The 22074-nt window shown below is 52.0% G+C and overlaps 10 protein-coding genes across 10 annotated transcripts; 6 read left to right on the top strand and 4 right to left on the bottom strand.

The window, feature by feature from the left end:
• Positions 1-220: 220 nt before the first annotated feature.
• On the top strand, positions 221-3074 carry BDV14DRAFT_206602 (WD40 repeat domain-containing protein; the record flags this gene model as incomplete). Its single annotated transcript, XM_073774935.1, has 2 exons — positions 221-1058; positions 1159-3074. 2 exons carry the CDS (start codon positions 221-223, stop codon positions 2817-2819), a joined length of 2499 nt encoding a protein of 832 aa, XP_073633766.1. The 3' UTR covers positions 2820-3074.
• BDV14DRAFT_3093 (WD40 repeat and Utp12 domain-containing protein) lies at positions 3075-6182 on the bottom strand. The gene is made up of 2 exons (XM_073776505.1): positions 5402-6182; positions 3075-5347 (listed from the first exon to the last, which is right to left on the bottom strand). Exons 1-2 carry the CDS (start codon positions 5956-5958, stop codon positions 3331-3333), a joined length of 2574 nt encoding a protein of 857 aa, XP_073633765.1. The 5' UTR covers positions 5959-6182; the 3' UTR covers positions 3075-3330.
• Positions 6183-8087: 1905 nt separating this feature from the next.
• On the top strand, positions 8088-10588 carry BDV14DRAFT_186505 (putative transcription regulator BDF1; the record flags this gene model as incomplete). Its single annotated transcript, XM_073770823.1, has 3 exons — positions 8088-8188; positions 8250-10194; positions 10253-10588. 3 exons carry the CDS (start codon positions 8088-8090, stop codon positions 10586-10588), a joined length of 2382 nt encoding a protein of 793 aa, XP_073633764.1.
• A 576-nt stretch (positions 10589-11164) lies between these two features.
• Positions 11165-12594, top strand: BDV14DRAFT_161982 (uncharacterized protein). Its single transcript, XM_073766831.1, has 4 exons — positions 11165-11370; positions 11440-11538; positions 11597-12138; positions 12196-12594. Exons 1-4 carry the CDS (start codon positions 11227-11229, stop codon positions 12467-12469), a joined length of 1059 nt encoding a protein of 352 aa, XP_073633763.1. The 5' UTR covers positions 11165-11226; the 3' UTR covers positions 12470-12594.
• Positions 12595-13479, top strand: dph3 (CSL family zinc fnger-containing protein). The gene is made up of 2 exons (XM_073766830.1): positions 12595-12889; positions 12948-13479. The coding sequence occupies exons 1-2, from the start codon at positions 12695-12697 to the stop codon at positions 13002-13004; spliced, it is 252 nt and encodes an 83-aa protein (XP_073633762.1). The 5' UTR covers positions 12595-12694; the 3' UTR covers positions 13005-13479.
• On the bottom strand, positions 13480-14557 carry BDV14DRAFT_161979 (frataxin family protein). Its single transcript, XM_073766829.1, has 2 exons — positions 14097-14557; positions 13480-13931 (listed from the first exon to the last, which is right to left on the bottom strand). Exons 1-2 carry the CDS (start codon positions 14466-14468, stop codon positions 13656-13658), a joined length of 648 nt encoding a protein of 215 aa, XP_073633761.1. The 5' UTR covers positions 14469-14557; the 3' UTR covers positions 13480-13655.
• Positions 14558-14831: 274 nt separating this feature from the next.
• BDV14DRAFT_194587 (uncharacterized protein) lies at positions 14832-16238 on the top strand (the record flags this gene model as incomplete). Its single annotated transcript, XM_073771956.1, has 1 exon — positions 14832-16238. One exon carries the CDS (start codon positions 14832-14834, stop codon positions 16236-16238), a length of 1407 nt encoding a protein of 468 aa, XP_073633760.1.
• Positions 16239-16306: 68 nt separating this feature from the next.
• BDV14DRAFT_3036 (SNARE-binding exocyst subunit SEC6) lies at positions 16307-18749 on the bottom strand. Its single transcript, XM_073776485.1, has one exon. It carries the CDS (start codon positions 18649-18651, stop codon positions 16375-16377), a length of 2277 nt encoding a protein of 758 aa, XP_073633759.1. The 5' UTR covers positions 18652-18749; the 3' UTR covers positions 16307-16374.
• Positions 18750-18892: 143 nt separating this feature from the next.
• BDV14DRAFT_161977 (mitochondrial 54S ribosomal protein uL30m) lies at positions 18893-19763 on the top strand. The gene has a single exon (XM_073766828.1). It carries the CDS (start codon positions 19103-19105, stop codon positions 19367-19369), a length of 267 nt encoding a protein of 88 aa, XP_073633758.1. The 5' UTR covers positions 18893-19102; the 3' UTR covers positions 19370-19763.
• A 50-nt stretch (positions 19764-19813) lies between these two features.
• On the bottom strand, positions 19814-22073 carry BDV14DRAFT_3004 (sphinganine-1-phosphate aldolase DPL1). Its single transcript, XM_073776476.1, has 4 exons — positions 21697-22073; positions 21152-21629; positions 20960-21093; positions 19814-20909 (listed from the first exon to the last, which is right to left on the bottom strand). Exons 1-4 carry the CDS (start codon positions 21789-21791, stop codon positions 19898-19900), a joined length of 1719 nt encoding a protein of 572 aa, XP_073633757.1. The 5' UTR covers positions 21792-22073; the 3' UTR covers positions 19814-19897.
• Between the last annotated feature and the right edge of the window lies 1 nt (position 22074).

The following is a 22074-nucleotide window of genomic DNA, read 5'->3' as shown; positions in this document are numbered from 1 at the left end:
TTATGTTTGGTGGTTGAGCCTCCGTACACCTGATCGGCTGCGTCCGTTCACTATATATATTGTTGACTTCAAGCACATACATACAGGCCATTCTGTGCACCACTTATCTTTGCTGAACATCCCAGCGGTTATCACGACGATAACTTCGATTATGAGCTGAAAGCTTACCATATCCCAATACATTACCGGCATATCGAATTATTGCATACTTCTACTCACAATGTCGGATTCCACAGGGCACGAATCAACAGCAACAGCTGCTACTACAAGTACCTCCTCAACTCGAGTCAGACAATACAACTGCGACTATCTCGTCGGACCGTCTAGCCTTGCATCAGGCTTGTCGAAGTTTCAAGGATCCCCAGATCGTGGTCGTGGAAAGTTGAGAGGAGGCCGACAAGCTGCAGGTGCACGACGCGAATCCACAAGCCCGGCTTCACCAGACAGGTTCATACCGCTACGAGAGCCAATTGGCGCCCCATCTACACCCTATAGAATTGGAAAAGACCCTCAAGATCTGTCGCCTGATGAGAGACTTTTCCGCCGTCGCTCCCCGGGAGAGGACCCTTTTACACCCAAGAAGAAGCGAAGATCAAAGAGTGCTACAAGACCCGGCCGTGTATTTAGTCCCCACTTCGGGCCTCACCTTGTGAGCGACTCGACTGTCGCCGGAAGGTCAGCCTCTACCGGGGCTAGGGATGGAACACGACGAGTGAGCAATGGAGCAATTTGGGCTGTTGGTGGCACCTCGGCTGCGCTAGGCAGACGGTCGACAGTGGCATCGGACGGCCCTAGAGGCATACTTGCGAGCGGAACGACGGCGCCAATGTATGCTGCAAAGTTTCTGCCTCAGACTCGATCTTCAGCGGAGGACCGTGCAACATACGAATCTCGGATAGCTCTTGCCTTGGACATTGACCCTGCAGCAAGGGTGTTAAACAATTCTAACCTTTTGTCTGTACTCGATCCTCTACCTAGCCCCTCGTCGCCAGCTTTTGAGCAACTTTCGCCCTTGGTATGGAAGGACAACGCTTGGAGAAGGGTAGAGCGTGGACAATGTAAGTCTGGAGCGTCTATACATATCTCCCTCGTTCGTTTCCTGTGAGTAGGGTTTAGGAAAACAGTGAGCACGGGACCAACTAACAAGACAAGGCGCAGGTGAAGCAGCGAATTCGAGAAAGAACAAAGGAACAATAGTCCCGAGCCTCCCTTTTCGGACGTTAGATGCTCCTCTCCTGCGCGATGATTTCTATTGTTCGACGTTGGCCTATTCCACCATCGCGGGAACTCTTGCTGTCGGACTTGGACACCGCGTTTATTTATGGTCAGAGGCGTTTGGGGTACAGCATCCGCCCCTCGGGGAGCATGACACCTCGAACTATGTGACGTCTATATCGTTTTCTTCAGAGAACGGCGGCCGAAGCATCCTGGCTGTGGGTAGAAAGTCTGGCATGTTGAGCCTGTGGAGCACTTTCGACTCTGATGTGAGATTCGAGATCAGCCACTCGAGCACCCTCACTTGCGTCGCATTCAAGCAGACGAAGTCGAAGAGGCTATCCGAAAGGTTCGAAGACATCGAAGTGGATGCAGAAGATCTTGCGGTGGGTGACGATCTTGGCAATGTCTGGTACTATTCAGTAGAATGGCCGAATGAAGAGGCGCGAGACCGTTTCGGCTGGCATGGTAGGGTTACTCTGCTAGCCAAAATATCAGCTCATACGCAACAAATATGCGGCATCGCATGGTCGCCCGACGGTGCCTACTTAGCAACCGGTGGCAATGACAACGCTTGCCTACTCTTCGAACTTTCCGACATTATTCCTGCCCGCGAGCTTGGAATTTCTTCCAGGACGTGCCTACCACACCAGAACTGCCACCCGGAGAGCATGAATTGTCCCAATTCATTTTCTTGCTTTGCGGCTAACGCAAGTCGACGGCTCTTCAATCAGCGCAATCTGTTGAGTAATCTTCTTCCGACCTGGACTACCGCACGTACACGATCCTTGTCATCCTCACTCCCATCTGTCCTGACCAATACGGGGTCAGTTGTTTCTGGGGGAGACCGGACTGTCTTCGTCCCGTCAAATCGTCAAAAGCATAGATTGGTACATGCCGCGGCCGTGAAGGCTATTGCGTTTGCCCCATGGCAGCCGTCTCTACTTGCTACTGGAGGAGGGTCCAACGACCGGGCCATCCACTTCTTTCATACTCCTTCCGGCGCATGTCTGGCTACCATCAACGTCTTCGCTCAGGTTACGAGTTTGATATGGAGCAAAACCAGAAGAGAGTTAGTCGCTACATTCGGCTTCGCACAGCCGGAACACCCATTCCGGATTGCTATATTTGCCTGGCCGAGCTGTGAGCAGATTGCAGCAATTCCGTGGGGTCCTCATGGTACTAGCTGGGACAGACCGGCTAACGATGCCGCTGTCGACTGCGGTCGTGCCCTTTGTGCTGTGAGCTATCCCGGACGCCCTCCGACATACCTCTACGACGGTATAGACATTCCAGAAGAATCATCCAGCTCAACCCCACAAGTCCACGATAGCCTTACGAGAGGAGAACGAAATAACGCAGCCCGGCGTCTGATGGGGCGTGTAGTGGTACGTCCCAGGGCCAAAGAAGGGGGCCTTTGGTGCTCACGTACCGTGGAGGAGGGATGTATCATCGTGGCGTCTAGTGATCAGAGTGTCAAATTCCACGAAGTGTGGAGCGGATCAACGAAGCACAAATCTTCGACGTCTGGTCCTTACGGTGGTAGTGAGATATTGGAAGGGCTTGAAGGACTCGAGAACCCGGGAAGAGAGATCATTCGCTAGTATAACACTTGAGGGTATAGAGTTGAACTATTCTTACGTGCTCTATCAATGACGAAGATGTATACCAACTGGCCAGCGTATCATTAGAAATCGAGTTTTGTTTATCATTACGACCAAACGTTGAGAAAAGCGACAATCATCTCAATCCCTGCGATTGAAAATGTGTTTAATCATGATGTACAGGCACAAAACCAGCTCAACTAGATGCAAAAAATGTATGTAGATGAACACAAGAGCTCAGAACACCCGTGGGATCAGAACTCAACCTGAAGACGGCAGAAGACCAAAAAAAGACGTTTGAAGAAGAACAGAAATGAAATGCCTTTCCCTATACTTTTAAGTGCGCACATAAGAAAAAGACGGTAGAACGAGAACGGAAGCCAAACGAAAGCCCCAAAGTGCAGCTGCTGCGGTGCGGTCGCACGCACAAAGGCATATGCAAGAAAAAGAACAGGGTATAAAATCTAAGTAGGTACTCATTGAAGAAAGAAAAAGTAGAGCACATGGTAGTCTATTTCCTTCCCGACCCAACCTGTTTCTTCCCCTTTCCAGCACTAGCACCAGCGCCAACCTTCGCCTTCTTCGACGGCGGAGGCCGCGACAGCTCCTCGCCATCCGACTCATCCTCCGTATCAGCAATGAACTGGTCCATGGACGCGGCGCTCTCAGCGTCAGAGTCACCCTCTTCATCCTCGTCCTCGTCAAGGGATTCCTCGGCGTCGGAAGAACCGGCCGATTCTTCAGCCTCGACGTCAAGGATGTTAGTTACGTCTCCTTCGTCTGCATCTTCGTCGAGATCGTCTTCGTCATCTTCCTCGTCGTCGTCTTCGCTGCCTGCTTCGCCGTCGTCGTCGAGCATGGAAATGTCGGTTTCGCCGCGGATGGCCTTTGTGCGGGGGGTGTCGATCGCCGTTGTGGCAATTGCCTTGGTATTCTCGGCGTCGCTGTCGTCGTCGTCTTCATCGTCGTAGCCCTCGACGTAAATGACGTTCTCCTCGTCGTCGCTGTCCATCTGGTCGGCGTTTTCGCGGAGCGATTGACGTAGGCCGAGTTGGGCATCGAGCATGTCGAGCTTGCCCTTGAGCAGGAGGAGAGAAGAGAGCGTGGAAGAGCGCTGGTCCATGACCTTAAAGAGAGTTGACATTTGCTTGAGCAAATCCTTGTTACCTGATAAGGCGCCGCCGTGGGCGATGCAAGTCCACTGCACCCAGACGAGGAGGTGTCCGTAGCGACCTGGGCGGGCGGAGAGGCGCTCGGCTAGTCGTTGGAGGAGGATGGCGGCGAGAGGGGAGTCGAGCCGTTGGATGGTTGTGCGGATTGTGGCGGCGTCGCCGGTGTGGAAGCAGGCTTCTAGCATGTCGTTGTCATTTGTCTTGAGGGACTGGGAGAGGACGGTGGAGAGGGAGACGCCCGAGGGTATGGCTTGCACTGTTGTGATGGGCTTTCCTGGGATGAGGGAGCGGGTGTGCACGTCGTCTTCGAGCTCGCCTTCGACGTCGATCTCTTCGGCGGCGTGGGCACGCATGAGCTCGCCAAAGGTTGGTTCGGCTGCCTCGTCGTCTTCTTCGTCTTCGTTATCTTCGGACTCGTCCTCGGCGCCTGATTCCGTGGCGTTTTCCATCTCAACGTCGCTTGCCGCTGCTTCCTTCTGCTTCTGTTGTTTCGTAGGCGCGTCATCATCGTCATCGTCAACATCGCTATCATCCTCAGACACGGCATCATCCTTTGAGTCCTCCATGTCTATATCATCATCTGCAAAGTTGCCCTGCTCAACGACTATCCGCTTCTCGCTAACATGACTTTCGTTGGCGTTTTTGGTTCCATTTGTTGTCGCTGAGTTAAGGATGGAGCTGGTCTTCGTCTTCGCAATGGTTTTCACGCCAGTAAAGGCCAATTCCTGAGTATCATTGTTGAACAACTGTACGCGCTCAAAGAGCGGGACGATGCCTCCGTGCGCCCAAGCAACAAGCAGGTTGGAACCCTGGAACGACACTGCAGCAACGGGAACCAGGTCGTCCGATGAAGCAGACTTTGTGATCTTAATAGCCGCGTCCGCGCGCTTGGTCATTTGCATGGATCTCGCCTTGAGGCTGTTGGACTTCGAACCTGCCGCTTGGGGCCTAACGAATGGCCGCGCGAAAACTTCGATTGTACCATCCTGAGTGACGGCGGCCAGGAATTGCTTCTCCAATGATAGCTTCGAGTCGGAAGTCTGTTTCGGGTAAAATATCAGGTCATTCGCTTCTCGCTCAGTTACCAGGTTCATCGCAAGTTGCCCGGTCTTGGGGTCGTAGATGTTAATGTAGCGGTCCCCATCGGAGGCAAGGAACAATCCTTCGGAGGCGGATTCTGTGAGAGATGGGATAACGGTGTGTATCGAGTTCTTCATCGCAGGGAATGTGACCGGTGAAGATTCATCTTCGAGGTTGACAATGTAGGGAGTTTGAGATGCGCAAATGAGCGGCGTGTTGGAGGGGAGCGGGCGAGAGAGTGTGGTGAATGATGCGCTGCTTGGAAGGTTGATGATCCTGAGAATATTGGTTAGCATAGTGGTGAATTGGAGCAGGTCCAGATAATCTCACTTGGTAGCTTGCCCGGTGACGAGATCCCACTGAACCAGCTTGTTATCGCCGCCAATACTCCATCCTTCTTGCGGCTTGTTATGTGTAAACTTGAAGTCCTTCACTCCACCAGTATGTGCGCCCGTAAGAGTTGCGACAATCTTATCCTCCGCGGGCGAGTACATGCGAATATCGGAAGCGCTGGTACCGAAGGCGACAACTACATCGCCCTTGTCGAATCCGTCAATCGCCCCATTAACGTCAGAAGGGCGCTTTCTCTTCTTCTTAGCCTGATCCCGCCGACCAGCATAGTATCCCCAGTCCAACGACGTTACCAGCTCCTTCGGCCCCAAGACATGCTCACACTGTAACCGACCGGTATTCGTATCATGAATGCGAAGGTTCTGCCCCTCAAGACCCTGGATCACAGACGCAAAGAGGGCCAATTGATAGTCCGACGGAGCGAACGCGGCCTTCAGCATCGACGACTTGTTTCCTGTGATCGTTGCGTCGGCGGCTCCGAACGCCGCGGCGGAGGACGTCTTCGAGGCCGGCTTCTGGTTCGATTTCTTGCCCATTTTCAATCGAGTCTATGTGCGATAACGGAGAAATGAGAAAGAAGAAAACGCGAGCAAGGACACCAGACGGTGAGGGGGTGTTCCGGCCAGAATTCGACTAGGAGCGACACCTGGATGTTGGTTGCTGGCAGTCGGTCTGTCTCTCTTGCAGCGAGGAAGAAAAAAAGTTCTGTAGAGCCTGGTCGCCAAATGCGCTTTGCCTGTTCCGGGTTAGTCTGCGCTGGAGCTGTCTTATCTAATCATTCGGTCTTCAACTCTACAGCAGCCCATCACCATCTCTTGGTCCTTCATACAAGACCCAATGATCTTCTCGAATGAGTTGCATTTAACACCTACTCACTCGATTCGGCCGCAAACTACCAAAAATTCTAAAGGGGCGTCTCGCGATAGTGCCTACATGATTGTAGCACATTGCAGCTTACACAGCATGCGCTCTGAGCTTCAGGCAGTCACTAACCGTTGCAGAGGCAACTTTTAGCATCCATACCGTACCGGAGCCCTTCTGGTCAGAGCTATTGGTACATACGGTTCCCTCTCTTCAGGCAGCTAGACTCATGAAACAGGATCAGACCTTAAGGGTTTACTTCGCAACGACAGTGTCGAAAGATCTACGTTCAACAGCAACTTGCTTACTGCTACTCGTTTGATTTGTACGATCATGTACGGAGAATTCGCCCTACCGAGTGAATCACCAGCCTCAGTTTGACCATGGCCATGGTGTGGCTCATGGTTTAGACGGTAGGCAGGAGGTATGAATCATGACTTGCCTGCGTCGATGCTATGGCGCTAAGCTGCATCAGGATGTAAGGGAGGGCTCAGGGCTGGGTCCTGGTTTCCGCAACATACCGCCCACCCGAGCAGGCCAAACAAGATGATTGCTCTGCGATCCCACCATGACTGCCTAACATATTTTGGGTCTGTCATTATTCTTGATCTCACTCATCCTCGGTATCACAAAGCCTTGCACCTTGACTAGGTGGCGTGTTTCGGAGGCTACAGCCTTGTCAAGCTTTCGGCAGAACTCTCCAGGCGAAGATTTGAGCGATGATGTTATGGTTAGGTTGAGGATGCCTGTCCCTTTTTTCATTATTTTTTTTTTCAGCGTGTTTTCCAGCGATTCCGACAAAGGGGAATCTGGTACTGAGGATCCACAGGGAAGGTAGGCCGCAGCCAATCGTAGACGGCAACCTATAGAACGCGTCATCTCGGAGCCAATCATGGGCTGCTGAATGGCTTGAGCTAGAATAATTGGGACTAGTGACTCGGATGGAGATTTTGGACAGCGCGACGCGCCGGTCGTACTTAAGGATTCTCCCACCCAGGCTGATTTTCTCAGTCTCTGTTTCTGGAGCTGACTGCGGAATCCCTTTTTACCCGACTTTTCCCCTTGACCGCCCACTTCGCAACCCTGTCTCTCCCAGGGATTTGCCACACCGCCTGCTCTATCTTATCTTTCTTGAAGCTCCTCTGGCCTTAGCGCGTTCTCTTTCGCGTCGCAGAGGTCACCAGCCACAGAAGCAAACAACATCACCTCATTTTTCTTTCTTTCGCGCGCAAGCAAAGAAATAAAGGGACTTGGGTGCCTAGTCTCAGATTTCTTTCATCAAAGTGTCATCCTTCCCTCACTTGCCTCGCTTGTCGCACGTGAAGTTGCCGGGTGTTCCTTCCAACTCTTATCGTGACCTCACTTGCGCCTTCCTTCTTTGGTCCCGCTGAGTCATACCTTGCCCACGTGACCGCTAGCTTGCGTCGCTTGGCAAGATAAATTCCTCCTACTTCTTGTCGCATTCTCCACTTCCGACTTGCGACCATCTCCCCGTCTCTCCCATTTATTCCTGTATCTTCCCATCCCACCCTCGTCGCATCGCTACCTCTGTGACTGCTAGGTCAACATCTCTTCTAGCGCTTTCTGTCATCTAATCCGGTGTTCTCTTTTCGCCACTGCTTCGAATCGATACAGTTAGTCTGGTAGCGCACTTTACCTATCCAGTTGATATCTGTTGCTACCGTTTCTTAATTCACTCCCGATAGCTGGGCCCGGCTTCTGCTGTTTGCCCCGCCGCCGTTAGACATCCGTATTGCGCCCTCTTCCTTGCGACAGGAGGGCCAGAACTATCACTTACAACCTCATGGCGACGCCGCCTCCAGAGGCACCCTCTGTCTTGAAAGAGGAGAAGCCTCAGCTGCCGCCGTCGCCAAATGGAGACTCTTCTGACGTTGGTCGCACAAGGTACGTGCCTTCACCTCTCACTCCAAGCTCACTGCAGCGCACCGTGCTGACTTTGTCTCAGTATTCAAGCTACGGTAAACGATTCCAAGCCGATTTCGTCGGTTAATGGATCTGAGACAAATGAGAAGCAACCTAAGAAGGATGTTACTGTGAATGGGCACTCTTCCGATCAGCAGAATGGTGTCGCCACTTCCCCTCCCAAGTCGCCAGCCGCCGGAATTAGTACCCCACAGGACAAGCCTTCGGATGCGAACTCCATGGTGAATGATAAGCCCGCCGGCGATGAATCGAAGCAGTCGACCAACGGTACCAGTATCGATAGCTCGAAGGACACTCCTGCTTCGCAAAACGCACCACAAGCCTCCTCTACTTCCGCTACTACGCAATCGCCGAACACTGCGTCCACAAAGACCGAGCTTCCTCACCATCCCCACGCTGGTACTGAGACCGGTCCAACAAGTGCTGCTGCCGATGTCCAAGTAACACAACCATCTGGCGGCGACCAAGAAATGCGGGATGCACCGGCTTCGCCCACTAAATTCTCCCGCGAGCGCGATACGGAGCCCGACGATGAACCATCTGCCAAGCGGACAAAAATTGATACTAAGGGTCTAACAAATTATGCTCCGGAACTTCCGACACCAGCTACAGAAGGACATATGGATATGGGCATGAACGGTGACAGTGCCTTGACAAAGGTGCAGCACAGGTTCCTCCTGAAAGCGGTTCAGAGCATCAAGCGTACCCATGACTCGCGATTCTACAGGGAACCCGTCGATCCCATCAAATTGAACATTCCCAGTTACTTTCAGGTCATCCAGCAGCCGATGGACCTGGGCACTATCGAACAGAAATTGAAGAACAATGTGTATCAGGATGCACAGAGCGTTGTCCATGACTTCAATCTCATGGTTCAGAATTCTTTGACCTTCAACGGCCCCGACCACACCGTCGCCATTGAAGGCCAAAAAATCAAGGCCACTTTCGACAAACAAATAGCGAACCTTCCTACGCCTGGCGAGGTGGAGGAAAAGAAGCCCAAGAAATCCGCGACCAAAACATCTGCCGCTCGCCGGGAACCCCGAACTTCCCTTGGAGGACAGACCGTGGCACGACCATCAGGTGGTTCGCCTCATGCTACTGGCACTACCTTCGCTTTGGGTCCCGAGGGACTGCCTCTCATTCGACGAGATTCCACAAATGTCGATGGAAGGCCCAAGCGCTCGATTCACCCACCCAAACGTGACCTTCCTTATTCCACAAAGCCCAAGAAGAAGAAGTTTCAATGGGAGCTCAAGTTCTGCCAGGAGGTTCTTGACGAGTTGCACAAACAGAAGCACTATATGTATGCGTTTCCCTTCTACTACCCGGTAGACCCGGTCGCCTTGAACATTCCCACCTACCACAGCATTATCAAGAAGCCGATGGATCTCTCCACTGTTAGCGCAAAACTGCAACAGGGCCAATACGAGAACGCCAAGGACTTCGAGAATGATATTCGCCAAATCTTCAAGAACTGTTACAAGTTCAATCTGCCCGGTGACCCCACCTATTTGGCAGGTGAAAAGTGCGAAGAGATTTTTGATAGCAAGTGGTCGCAAAAGGAACGTTATCTTCTTGCGCACGAACCTCAACCCGAACAGCACAGTGCAGAGTCGTCTGAAGAAGAGAGTGATGAAGATGATGCTGGAAGCGACGATGAAGAAGAGATCGCCAGGTTGAAGAAACAAATCGCGGATATGTCTTCACAGCTGGAGGCTATGACGCAGAAGAAGAAGAAAACACCACCCAAAAAGACCAAGTCAAAGAAGGATAGTAAAAAGGGTGGAGCTACGGGCGCTGGCAAGAAAGACAAGAAGAGTGGCGTAAAGTCGTCGAAGCCTGAAAAGCCGCGCTATGTCTCCTATCACGACAAACAGATTATCTCCCAGGGAATCAGCGAGCTTCCTGATAAGAAGATGCAGGAGGCACTCAAGATCATCCAGACCAATGTTCCAGCTCTCAAAGTAAGTTTACCTTTACTTGCCTTGTCGTTATGAGCTTAGAGTTAATCAACATCTGCAGGGTACACAAGAAACCGAGATTGAGCTCGACATTGACGAACTTCCTAACGATGTTCTTTGGTTGCTGCTCAAGTTCGTGAAGAAGCACGCTCCTCATGTCGTGGACGAAGATGAAGCATCCTCTCCTGTCGCCTCCAACGCTGCCCCGCCTAAGCCCAAGAAGAACAAGCCCATGAGCAAGTACGAGCAAGAAGCTCAAATCAACATGCTCGAAAGTAACCTCTCCCGCTTCCAAGGCGGTGGCAGTGGTCGCTCTCCAGACCCAGTCCCTTCGGTTGAGGCCAATGACAGCAGCGGTGACTCTGAAGATGACTCCGAGGAAAGCGAGGAGGAGTAAGCTTTTAGCTTGCACGTCATTCTTCTAACTTGGCCCTCAAGAAATCAACACGATTTCGCCGGTCCTTCTTTGACTCTTGCCGCGTCTTACATTCTCCTGCCTTGTTACGACTCAGGATCTGATCCACATACCAGGCGTTGATATTTTCTGTACATAAGCGTTCTTTCTTCAGCGCGTTCGTGAAGGGTTTGATTGAGCTCTTCCATCATTTTCTGGGATTCGTTTCACGGTGCTCTTCTCATGCAAAACGGTGTTTATTAAGGATCTCTTTCTCACGTGCGTCTTTGCGAAAGGCGTGGTGGCTCTTAGGTTGAATTTGGGGATATACCTTGCTCGCTTTTCAATCAACGGTGCAAGCGACCCCCGAGGAGCATGTATGACTATACGAGAGGAATGCGGATATGGAAGCAAGAAAAACCAAGCTTGTATTTTTATGAACGTCTTTTCCAATAGTAGAGTGCGTCAGAGATTAGGTTCTGTAGATCTCAACCTCGGCGAGAACCTTAAGAGTTAGGCAGCGCTAAGTCACGTTCACCGCCGTCCACCTCCAGAGTCAAGAGAACGCACGACGTTCAACTTCACTCTTCCAACTCAAGACAGATTCAATTATTTGTCTGCGGACGGCAGCAGCTGCCGAGATGTTACCACCATGCGACCCAACAATACTGGCAAACAATCCACAGTTCAAACGCCTCTACCAGAGCCTCACAACCACCATCCTTAACCCCGATGGTTCTACGCGTGCCAATGATGCGCAACCAGCCAGGAAAGAAATCTTGAGCGTACGCCTGTCGCATAATGCTCCAATACTGATTTACGAATGAATGTTGAATCCTGACACGCTATCCTAGGAATTGAGGGACTGCCAAACGCGCAACATCAAAAAACAAATCAAGATTCAGACACTCTGGCAGCTGGCATTTAACCCCGATAACGAGTTACCGGATGATGTACGCAAAGCTACCTGCTCATTCTATGGAGATTCAAACTTATGATCGAATGGACCAGTGTCGCGAGCCACTTGCTGTCGTCAGCCTCTACCTCGAGTCCTCCCCATACCAGCTCGCCCTACTCAACGATCCCCGCGACGATGTGGACGTCGATACCTTTCTAGCACCAGATATCGAGCAATTTTTCACAAAGCTACCAGTGATAATGCCGCACTTCAACCGGATACTGGCCTCCGCTGTGCACGACCTCCGGGCACTTGCGAACGCAGGCGACAAGAGCGGGTTGACAAACCCCTCAACTGAAGCACCCCGCTCGCAGATTCAAGCCCGCAACCGAGCGAAGGCAGCTCGCCTGAGTCCCCTAGCGCCACAGATACGTGAGCGAGTGGAAGCACTACGCCATATTCAGCTATCAGAACTTGCCGCGGCGAGGACGCGTATGGCCGCAACGGCGGCGGAGGTCCTTGCCATGCGGGCAGCGATACTAGAACGGACGGTCACCCTTTTGGAACGTACGAAGCATGGTGCGTTGGCTCGTGCGACGAAGGCTAAGGCGGAGCATCTTGCTACGGTAGCGCATGGGGTTGAGGGGAAACTGAGGTATGTTGCGCTGCAGTTCTAAGTGTACATGGGTTTCAAACTGATAATAATCGACAGGGTGATGAGGCTCGACATTCTAGCTACAATTCACACATCGGAAGTAAATACTGCGCTTTCGCGATACCACAAGCACCTATGTGATACGCGATCACGGCTGGAAGAGAGAAGACATCTTGCACTGGACGAGCTGAAAGAATACGAAGATGCGGATTCGCATTTAAGGAGGGGCGCCGCAAGGTCCGGGCCTATTGCGGAGATCGCCCGTCGGTACGGATCTCTAGTCAGGGAGATAGAAGGTGTCCAGTCGGAGATACAGAGACTACGCAGGTAAACTTGTTGATCAGCCCTTCACCAGGTCTACGCTTCGATGGTAGCACTCATACACTGCGGCACCGAAACAAACTCCCGCAAACCAAACTATCCCCCACATGACTCCGACAAAGCACGTGACCACCCCGCCAAAAGTTTTCCCTTCGGCGAACAAATTCAAGACTTTGCCAACGCCACAACAACCACTCCTTTGCCAAGAGAAAACCTCTCGCAAATATTCAACAAAATGGCCGACGAAGCGCTTTCCATCTACGATGAGATTGAAATCGAAGACATGACCTTCGACCCGAACCTGCAAATTTACCACTACCCGTGCCCATGTGGCGACCGGTTCGAGATCTTCATTGACGACCTACGCGACGGCGAGGAAATTGCTGTTTGCCCGAGTTGTAGTTTGATGATCAAGGTTATCTTTGATCAGGTATGTTTCTTTACTTCTTCGTCTTGTGCTTTGGGATTCGGCGAGGCTAATTTTACAGTCCGATCTTCCCAAGAAGGAGGACCCGAAGGCGGAGGAGACTACCGTTGCGGCGTAAAGCGTTGAATACTCAGGCATTGGAAGGAAGAGATTTATACTGGGGTGGATATTCGCGCCTGCGCCGAAGACCGGGAACGACGCGCCGTTCGTCGTGCGGCTTCGATCAAGCAGTGACTCAACCCGAACACTGCACCATGACTCTTGACGCGCGAACGACAACCGACTGCCCGTTATTCTACAGGACAACCACAGTCAAACCGCAATCGTCGCTCTTGCCGTCATCGCGCCGCCAGACACATGCTTTGCGCCGATTGTGATCGCATTGAGATATCATTTGCGGCGGTTCACGCATGGCTCGGCTGGGTGGATGATATTTCCACGGCCTCCATGTACTATAGCTCGGAATGGGGAAGACTGGCAATTTGACAGGCACCAGGATGGACCTGTCACTACGTGGGCAAAATCGGGCAACGTGGAAGGTCTATATACCGTCGTCGTTTAGCCGGACAAACGGCGCAAAGAACTGTGGCGTTAACTGTATTGGCACCACGTTGATAGCTAAAATCCACCCAAAGCTAAACGAAGCTAGACTAACAACTTCATCCTATCCTACACCAACCCCACACATCTGTATATTTGTGAAGCTCGTTCTTCATGTTCAAACACCAACTCCTCAACTCATAACATAAAGCCTCGTAGGCAAATCCCTCTATTCATCAACCTCGCTGTAAATATCCTTCGGCAAGCTCAAGCCCAACTCCGCATTCAACAAATCCGTCAGGTTCGAGCCGTCGCGCAGACAAACCCACTGCCCGTTGACAAATGGTCGCGTATCCTGCTTCTCGTGCATCTGATCGCCCTCAACGACCCAGTCGTACTGCTTCGGTCCCGAAATAGGCGAGCTAAGCCAGATTTGCTTGTTGGGGGGCTGCTTGTTCAGAACGTAGGTTCCCACGCCGGGGACAGCGATGTTTAGAACGCCGGCCTGTTATAAAGATAATTGTTAGTCTCAATTGACCATTCGGAATGAAGTTCAAGCGGTTGCTCATCCAGTCCAGCCCGGTCGGTCTAGCCAAGCTAGCCGAGGCAAAGAAAGAATAGGAAAACTTAAAAAACCTCAATGCGCAAAGCAGGAATTCTTGGGACTCACGCTATACTCAGCATCAATATCAGACCCTTCCTCCTGCACGACCTCGACCTCACTAAGGAGGATATTCAAGTAATGCTCCGAGTACTCGTGGTAGGCGTGATCCGTCAATGTCGAAGCTTCAGAGACATGCGCCTTCGCTCCAGCGGCATTGGAGGACTCCGGGTGCGGCGCGGGAGGGTCAGATGAGCCGGGTGTGATTCCCTTGCGAGTTGCCGGGGTCGAGTGGAAGGCCTGATGGCGGGGAGAGCAGCGCTGGGTGATGGGCTTTGAGCTTGGGAAGCGGGCGGATGCGGAGAGTCTAGTGGCAGCTCCGAGGCGAGGAAGGGAGGAGGTGGAGGAGAGAAGGGCGCGAGATGTGCGGCGGATGAGCATGGTGGTTGGGTTGGTATAGATAAGAATGGGTGAGATTGTATTGGATTAATGTTTTTTGGATTGGTAATGAGTAGATACAGAGAGCTTGGAGGAGGAGAAGCGGAGAAGAGGAAGAAGCACAAGCTCATTGCATCACTTTTGTCCGCTGCGCACTAAATTGCATGCAAGTATCCAATCACGGGATCGTCTGTCACCAATACTGATCCACCCGAGCTTGGGAAGCTTATCGTCATTTCGTTCATACTTGCCATTGACATTGACGCGCCTCTCTGCCCATCAGCGTCAATGAGGCTCCTTTTGCCCGCGAGGCCACTCTTATTACGCTCTTATTACTCCAAGACTGCTGCACCAACGGTGACAACCATGGCAGAAACCACCAACAACCCCAACAAGACCAGCAACAGAACCAGTAACAGAACCAGTAACAATAACTGGAACAAGAAAAACAACAACAGGAACAACGAGAACAAGGGCCAAAGATGGTCTAATCGCCCACCGAAGCCAAATCTAACGCATTTCCTATGCATACCGCTCGTCAATGCCGTCTCTCTACCGCAACTAGAATCTTCATTAGCCACATTCAAGAAGACCATCGCGCAGTTTCCTCCTGAATCCAAGGAAGGAAATGTACGAGCACAATACGAGAATGAACGGCCAGAACCACGCATTCCTGACGATGCCATACGCCCCGTGGGAACGCTCCATCTTACCCTTGGAGTCATGAGCCTTCCAACTCAGGAACGCCTTGATGAAGCACTACATTTCTTCCGCTCATTAGATTTGGTTGCTCTAATGAGTGAGGCTGAGGGCGAAGCAAACAAGCGCATAGCAGGAAAAGCGAAGCGTCGAGAGCCACACAGCAATCCAGAAAACGGATCTGGTATATCCCCAGATGATTCCGCTGAGCCCGTCTCGGAGGGCGAACTTCCTCCAGCAGATTCAACTACTCTAAACCCATTCACCATTTCATTGGAAGGCCTGAAACCCTTGCCGCCCAAAAGAAACCTTGCAAGAGTCCTATACGCTCTTCCGGTTGATAGCACACTGCGTCTTCATGCATTCTGCAAGGCCCTACAGAATAAATTTCTAGAAGCTGGGTTTCTAGTAGGGGAACAGTCTGACGAACCCCCCAAGACTCAAAAGAGCGAAGCAACTATCTCGCAGATCGAGCAACAGCAGCCGGTACCAGATCAGCCAACGTCAGTCGAAGAAAAGACTTCCAGCGCACCGACTGCAGAAGCCGCACCTCTCTCAGAAGAGATGTTCAATGAGGTTGCCAAACGCGAGTCCGAGCCCAAGTCAAAAGCCCAGTCTAAACACCGTCCGCTCCTTCTACATGCCACGTTGGTAAATACAATATACATGAAAAAGAAGAAGGGCGGCAACAGGCATGGTATCTGGGCAAAGGATATCCTCCAACACTTCAACCATTACTACACCGATAGCGAGAGGACGATACCACGGGTAAGAGATGGGGTTGCCGCTCCCGGCGAATCCAGTGGCAGTGAAGATAAAGGCAAGCAAGATAGCTATCCTTTCCTCTGGGCAAGAGACTTCTCTCTCGAAACGCTTTCTATTTGCGAGATGGGCGCGAAGAAACTGGGTCCCAGTGCCGATGAAAGCGGGTTGAATGCGCGGCTAGGACAGAAGTATATGCCCGTCGAGGAAAGGAGCTTAGATTTCACGAAACCAGAAGCACGCGGGGCCGAAAGGGCAGAAGGCTTGAGGGGTGAGAGAAATACCGACGGTGGAAATGAGGTATCAGCATGATATATCTGGTTTCATATGCATGAACTGGAACATCCCAGCCTCTAACTTGGGAACAGTTAATTTTGCGGACACAGTAGCATACAACTCCAAACGCCTCGCTAAGGTGAAAGGCACATGGCCAAAACAGGCTTCAAAATCACCGAACCCTACTCATAAGAGTCTCCATCCCCCGCTCAACGGACAGTTCGGCCGCCTTGGCCTTAACAGCCGTAATCATACTCCTCTCAAAGTCATCCCTCGTCCTAAGCACAGTCTCCACCCACGAAAGCTGCACATCCCAGTACTCGGTCTTAAAGTCCTCATAGACCGCAACAACGGGCGGTCCCTTCTCTGATTCCAGCAGTCGAACGAGGTAGTCAACAAGCCGCCACTTCTGCTTGATAGTGCCTTCGAAGGATTCCGGGTACTTCTGGAAGAAGGCAAAGACTGTAAGGACGTCGTCCTTGAATTTGTCTGTGTAGGGGTCTGCATGGCGCCGGAATTTGACGCCCTTGTTGCGCACGGAAGAGAGGTACCGAACCAACAGTTCGTCGGAGAGTTCCTCGATGAGGATTTCCAGGAGGGACGGGTGCAGAACGGGCGAGTAATCGGCCATGTAGTCGTCGAACGTCGAGGTGATCCGCTTGACGGCGAAATCGCCGTACCACTTCTGTGTGAAGAGATCCTGGAGTGTGCTGCGGAGGTCGACGGCGAATGTCACCTCTACGAACTGTGTCAGGCAGTAAGTGCTCAGATCGACGTAGCCGTCGCGCAGGGTGTCGAGTTCGGGGATTGCGCGTGCGGCCATGTACCTGGGGTCCGCGGACTGCTCGATGTCCCGACGGAAGCGCGTCAAGTGACCGTATTGGCCTGTTTCATCATTGTCGTCGATGCAGGCGATTTGGTCGTTTGCGACGGCTATTAGCCAGTCTTGGAGAAGTTGTAGGCCGTCGAGTTGGTCGCCGCCGGGGCCCTTGTACTTGGCACATTCTTCCTCGATGAGGGTTTGCCAGGCTGCTTGGCGACCCTTGAGGACGCGGAACATTGCGTCTATGACGCCGTCTAGCAGGTCTGGGCGCGAAGATGTCCTTGACTGGCCAACCTGCTCGGAGAGCATACGCCACATATCCGGTAGGGTCCGGGTACGGAAATAGCCTTCCGAGGTGTAATCGAGAGAGTCGGGTATGCGCTCCACGAGTGCCTTTCTGTCTGCTTCTGTGATGCGGTTCATCCATTCCTCGACCGCATTGATGATGACATTCTGCCATTGTCGGATGAGTTCGGGCTCGCGGTTGTCCAAAATATCGAACTCTAGATCGGTTGCTTGCCAGCCAAGCTTCTTCATCTTCTTGTAGTACTTCTCCTTCCAGTGCAAGATGGCAAGTAAGTTGTCAGGCGGTAGTTCAGGATCATTGATAAGCTCAATGAGCGTATCATGCATCATGCGATGATAAACATCAGTGTATGTCTTGAAGATCTTCCACTTCTTCGGCATGAGAGACTGCATCCCCTGCTGCACAACGAAGAGATCATTAAAGTACCACCGGAAGCTCTTCTCCAACCCATCGGGATCGTCCAAAAACTTTTCCTTCGTGTCGTCGAACTGGTTCTGAGCATAGAACTCAATAGCTTGAATGAACTTCTCCTTGTATCCCCTGACAGTCTTGGGGCCAACATTCATCGATTTGAACCGATCAGCCAGCTCCTGGTGATCCTTCTGCGCCTCTTGCAACGCTCGAACTGTCTCATCGTTCTTCTCCTCGTTCGCAACAACCACCGCAAGCCGAACAACCATACTTGGGTTATCACTCTGCACAAGCGGAATGAGATTCATACACAATGTACCAAGATGGTCATCGAACCAGTCGATAACGCCATCCAGTCCCTGAAAGTACTCCTCCAACGTAGCCTCATTACTTGCGTCCCCAGCTCTGCGCACCTGATCCATCGCCTCGTCCCTGAAATCTCGGAGCCTCGAAATCTTCATATGAGCCCGCAGCAGATTCGGTTGATCCTCCAACTCCTCATCATCCTCCCTCAGTAGCTCCTCAATCTCAGCCAAATCCGAGCTAAAGCTTTCCAAACCCTTCTTCATAGTCAACGTTGCCTCAAAGTTCCTCTGTATCTTCGCAAGCTGGTCAATCCGTGAAAAATCATCGACACTATTTTGCGACTCCGCGCATAGTCGATCGATCCCCTGCAATTCATCGCGAGTCTTCGATACCTGGCGCTGGCCCTCTGTTAGGGCACTCAGGCTGCTTTGTACGGAGGCGAGTTGGTCCCGGAGTCCTTCGCGGAGCTGTGCATCAACGGCGGCCTTTTTGCGTGTATACTCGGCTTTCAGGCCGTTGATCTTGTCGAGATCTTCGGGGTGTCGGAGGAGGTCTTCGAGCCGGGGCATGGCCACCGTTCTGTCGGCGTCGCCGAGCGCCATGTTGGTGGAGGTAGTCAATTAGGAAGTGCGTTTATCAATCATGAGCGCCAATTAGGTCAATTCATTGTTCCATGAGGACACTCGTCACGCTGTCATCGTTGATCAAGGTACGGGGAAGCTAGGCTACCTACCCCCCAGATAGCACCGGGGGCCGGCAGAATCACACGCCACGTGACCTTCCGCCCGGCGACCTGGCGGAAGCCAAAATTTCCCGGCGATGGGTATAGCTTCACTCAGTCACCAGTCACCACACCGTTCGGCCCAATTGTGCATAGCCAATTGCTTACTCGCATAACCTCTCGGCCGTCTTAATCATCGGCTCGAAAATAATCCACACACAATCAGCGCCAACTCTCATACACAACCACGACTCCCGCGGGCATCGCAACAAACCACTCGAACAAACCACAACCAAACCCGCACCTTCAATCCCTTACAAGCCTTTTCCAAAATGAGCTACTTCCGCATCCAACTCGTCCGCTCCGCAATCGGTCTCCCGCGCCGAACAACAAACGTGCTCAAGGCCCTCGGATTGAAGAAGCGCATGGGCACCGTCTTCCACCCCGTCACGCAATCAACAGCCGGTCAGATCATGAAGGTTAAGGAGCTCGTTACAGTGGAGGAAGTTGCGGAAAGAAAGACGAAGCAGGAGGTTCATCTTGAGCGGAAGCCCGATCCGGGGTACTATGTTGAGAGCAGGGGTGTTGATGGGCTTTAAGTCCAGGGAATCTGGGTCGAAGAGAGAGAGATAGAGAGGAGAGGCGTCTTTGCCCTGATACGATATTGCTTTCGCGGATTTCCTTCTATGCTGCATGTATAAATTTTAATTTGGGTTATTTGGAGTTGGGGCTGAGATCTCGACGAAGTGTCAGCCGGCTTGAGGCTTAGAGGCTTGCTTGTCTTGACGATGTATCTGTATGGGCACTGGGCAGGTCGAGATAAGGGGACAGCAAAGCCGGCTGCTTCTATTGCATTGAGCGATGTTACTTCTGTCACTGTACTATATGTCTATACCATTGATCTCCGGAGTCATGAAATTTTGAACTTGTCCATACTGCTCTTATCTAAAGCACGATAACAATAATATTTTTAAAGCCAAAAAAAGGCTACAGGATATCAATAAAGCACCAGAACGCCGTGTCCCCTATGTCAAGAGCTAATCAGGGTAATTTGCTGTAAGGTCCAGTTATCCCTCGCTCGCATGCATATTAACAGGTAACGTTTAATCCAACGTTGAGGATCTTTTCTAAGCTTTGTACAGAGTATCGAGGAAACCCTCTGCAAGGCGGCTGACAATGCTTTTGTCCGGCATACTGCCAGCAACACCATACAGGGCAGAGGTATCGCCGCGTTTGACGATGTATGACTTGCCTTGTCGCTTCCGCTCTTCGGCCTTCTCTAGTTCTTTCTCAACGACCGCAATCAAGTCAGTGGTAAGAGTGTCCACTGCAGCAGCTGTGGGGATTGTGAAAGCGACATGCATGGCGGGTGGAGACTGCAGGGCATTGAGGTGCCAGCCCTTCGAGGAAAGGTCATCAGCAATGTCGTAGATATCGACGGCGGGGTTCTTGCTATCAAAAGCAATGACGCTGACCATCGGCTGCCCGACGATTCGGAGATTGGCAGAAAGGAGTGCGTGCTCATTGATGGAAGCTTCAAACTTCTTCGCCGCATTCACAATATCAAGGCAGCTCTTGATGTAACCAGATTCGCCTACGCTCATGAGACTAGCCCAGCAGCCCGCAATCAATGCACCTGGTCGCGACCCGGCAACTGACGGAGATGCATAGACGCCACCAGACCAATCAGGGTAGATGAAGTATTGGTGGCTTCGGTATGTCTTGTTGCGGTACAATAGTACGGAGTTACCCTTTGGCGCAAAACCGTACTTGTGAGTGTCGACACTAATGCTGGTCACACCTGGCTGGCGGAAGTCAAAGCCACCCTCTTCTTCATAAGGCGACGGAAAGCCGGCCTTCTTGAGAAGTGCAACCACGAATGAGCCCAGGCAGCAGTCGACATGGAGAGGAATCTTGTAATGCGTGGCCAAGCGAGACAGGGCGGGGATGTCGTCGACAATGCCGTGGGGGAAGTTCGGCGCAGAACCAACAAGCAAAACAGTGTTGGAGTTGATGAGACGGCGCACTGCCGCGATGTTGACCTTGTAATCGGGGGCAGGGCAGGGGACGCGGTGCAGCTTCATGCCAAAGTAGTTGCAAGCCTTGATGAACGCAGCATGGGCAGTATCGGGAATAATCCTTCCAGCAAGTCAGTAATCTATTCCAATTTTACAAAGTTGCAAACTCACATCTCGGGCTCAGTGACACCCCGCTCAGCGCGCGCCTTGTTACGTGCTGCCAAACAAGCCATAAGGATGGACTCAGTACCGCCACTTGTTGTTACTCCGGCGCCATCGGTAGGACCGTTAAACATCGCAAGAACCTGTCCGTCCGGGTCAGCCACTATCTATACAGATCAATCTATCATGGAGATTCCATACCATCGCAACAACCTCGGCTTCCATTTTCCGGACACCAGGGAACACATCAGGGTGGATAGGATTGGCGACACCGAACTGCTCAAACGCCTCGGCCTGGATTTTGAGAAGGTCCTTTCCACCATGATACACAGCACCGCTAACGCGACCATCCTCCCATCTGGTGTGCTCCATGTTTCCAAGCTTGTCGAGCTCAGCGCGGATCTGTTCGGGCGTCCATCCTTCCTTGGGCAGGGTCAGGTACCGTGTGACGCCGGGCCCAGTGGCCACAAGCTTCGACTCAAGACCCTCAATTGCGGTCGTGACCTGCTTGTCGACTTGTCCGCGGACACCGGGGAATTTCAAGAAGATGGAGTAGAAGAAGAGACGGATCGCGAAGAATACATTTCGGAGGCTGCCGAAGAAGCCGTAGCCTCGTAGGGAATAGAACGTCTTTCGAGCGTAACGATATAGGAAAAGAATAAATACAATGTTGCGGAGACTATTTGAAGAGCGCAATGCTAGGTTAAACTCTGGAAACTCTGATCTGGAGATGCTGCGTCACTTACAGGTCCAGGTTGAGGATAGCGAGCTGGGCGTTGGGCGCCCTGCTATAGCCAAGCAGCTTATTCTGCAAGGCAACTGGCAAGCTGGACGATGCCATCTTTCGTCCCGTTACTCCTCGACTAGCCGTTGGTTGTGCTCAACGGATTCAGGTGTATGTAATAATGGTCGGGTCGGTATTCGAGGAATAAGAATGCGCGGGAGGGGGGTGATGAAGCGGCAGCGGCAACGGCCGGATATCGGATGTCAGGTAAATTAATTTGAAGTGCGAGAGGATAGCAGGAATAATAACGCTCCTATTGCAAGACTCAGTGATGAGCAGCCTTGATGAGTCAACCCCAAGTTTGCAGAGAAGGCCTTTGATAATGGTAGCCACTGAGCCA

This window comes from Aspergillus stella-maris (assembly GCF_047715825.1).
Source record: "Aspergillus stella-maris strain CBS 113639 unplaced genomic scaffold BDV14scaffold_1, whole genome shotgun sequence".
Lineage (NCBI taxonomy): Eukaryota > Fungi > Ascomycota > Eurotiomycetes > Eurotiales > Aspergillaceae > Aspergillus > Aspergillus stella-maris.
Note: the sequence above shows the minus strand (reverse complement) of the source record. Positions and strands in the feature narration are given on the sequence as shown.

Coding starts and splice junctions, on each gene's coding strand:
- BDV14DRAFT_3036 (XM_073776485.1), bottom strand. CDS start 18,651: ATGGCGCTCGGCGACGCCGACAGAACGGTGGCCATGCCCCGGCTCGAA.
- BDV14DRAFT_161982 (XM_073766831.1), top strand. CDS start 11,227: ATGTTACCACCATGCGACCCAACAATACTGGCAAACAATCCACAGTTC. Junction 11,539..11,596: donor ATAACGAGTTACCGGATGAT/GTACGCAAAGCT, acceptor CGAATGGACCAG/TGTCGCGAGCCACTTGCTGT. Junction 12,139..12,195: donor GGGGTTGAGGGGAAACTGAG/GTATGTTGCGCT, acceptor AATAATCGACAG/GGTGATGAGGCTCGACATTC.
- BDV14DRAFT_161977 (XM_073766828.1), top strand. CDS start 19,103: ATGAGCTACTTCCGCATCCAACTCGTCCGCTCCGCAATCGGTCTCCCG.
- dph3 (XM_073766830.1), top strand. CDS start 12,695: ATGGCCGACGAAGCGCTTTCCATCTACGATGAGATTGAAATCGAAGAC. Junction 12,890..12,947: donor TCAAGGTTATCTTTGATCAG/GTATGTTTCTTT, acceptor CTAATTTTACAG/TCCGATCTTCCCAAGAAGGA.
- BDV14DRAFT_3004 (XM_073776476.1), bottom strand. CDS start 21,791: ATGGCATCGTCCAGCTTGCCAGTTGCCTTGCAGAATAAGCTGCTTGGC. Junction 21,630..21,696: donor GCTATCCTCAACCTGGACCT/GTAAGTGACGCA, acceptor CTCTTCAAATAG/TCTCCGCAACATTGTATTTA. Junction 21,094..21,151: donor AAGCCGAGGTTGTTGCGATG/GTATGGAATCTC, acceptor CCGGACGGACAG/GTTCTTGCGATGTTTAACGG.
- BDV14DRAFT_161979 (XM_073766829.1), bottom strand. CDS start 14,468: ATGCTCATCCGCCGCACATCTCGCGCCCTTCTCTCCTCCACCTCCTCC. Junction 13,932..14,096: donor ATATTGATGCTGAGTATAGC/GTGAGTCCCAAG, acceptor TCTTTATAACAG/GCCGGCGTTCTAAACATCGC.
- BDV14DRAFT_3093 (XM_073776505.1), bottom strand. CDS start 5,958: ATGGGCAAGAAATCGAACCAGAAGCCGGCCTCGAAGACGTCCTCCGCC. Junction 5,348..5,401: donor GTCACCGGGCAAGCTACCAA/GTGAGATTATCT, acceptor CAATATTCTCAG/GATCATCAACCTTCCAAGCA.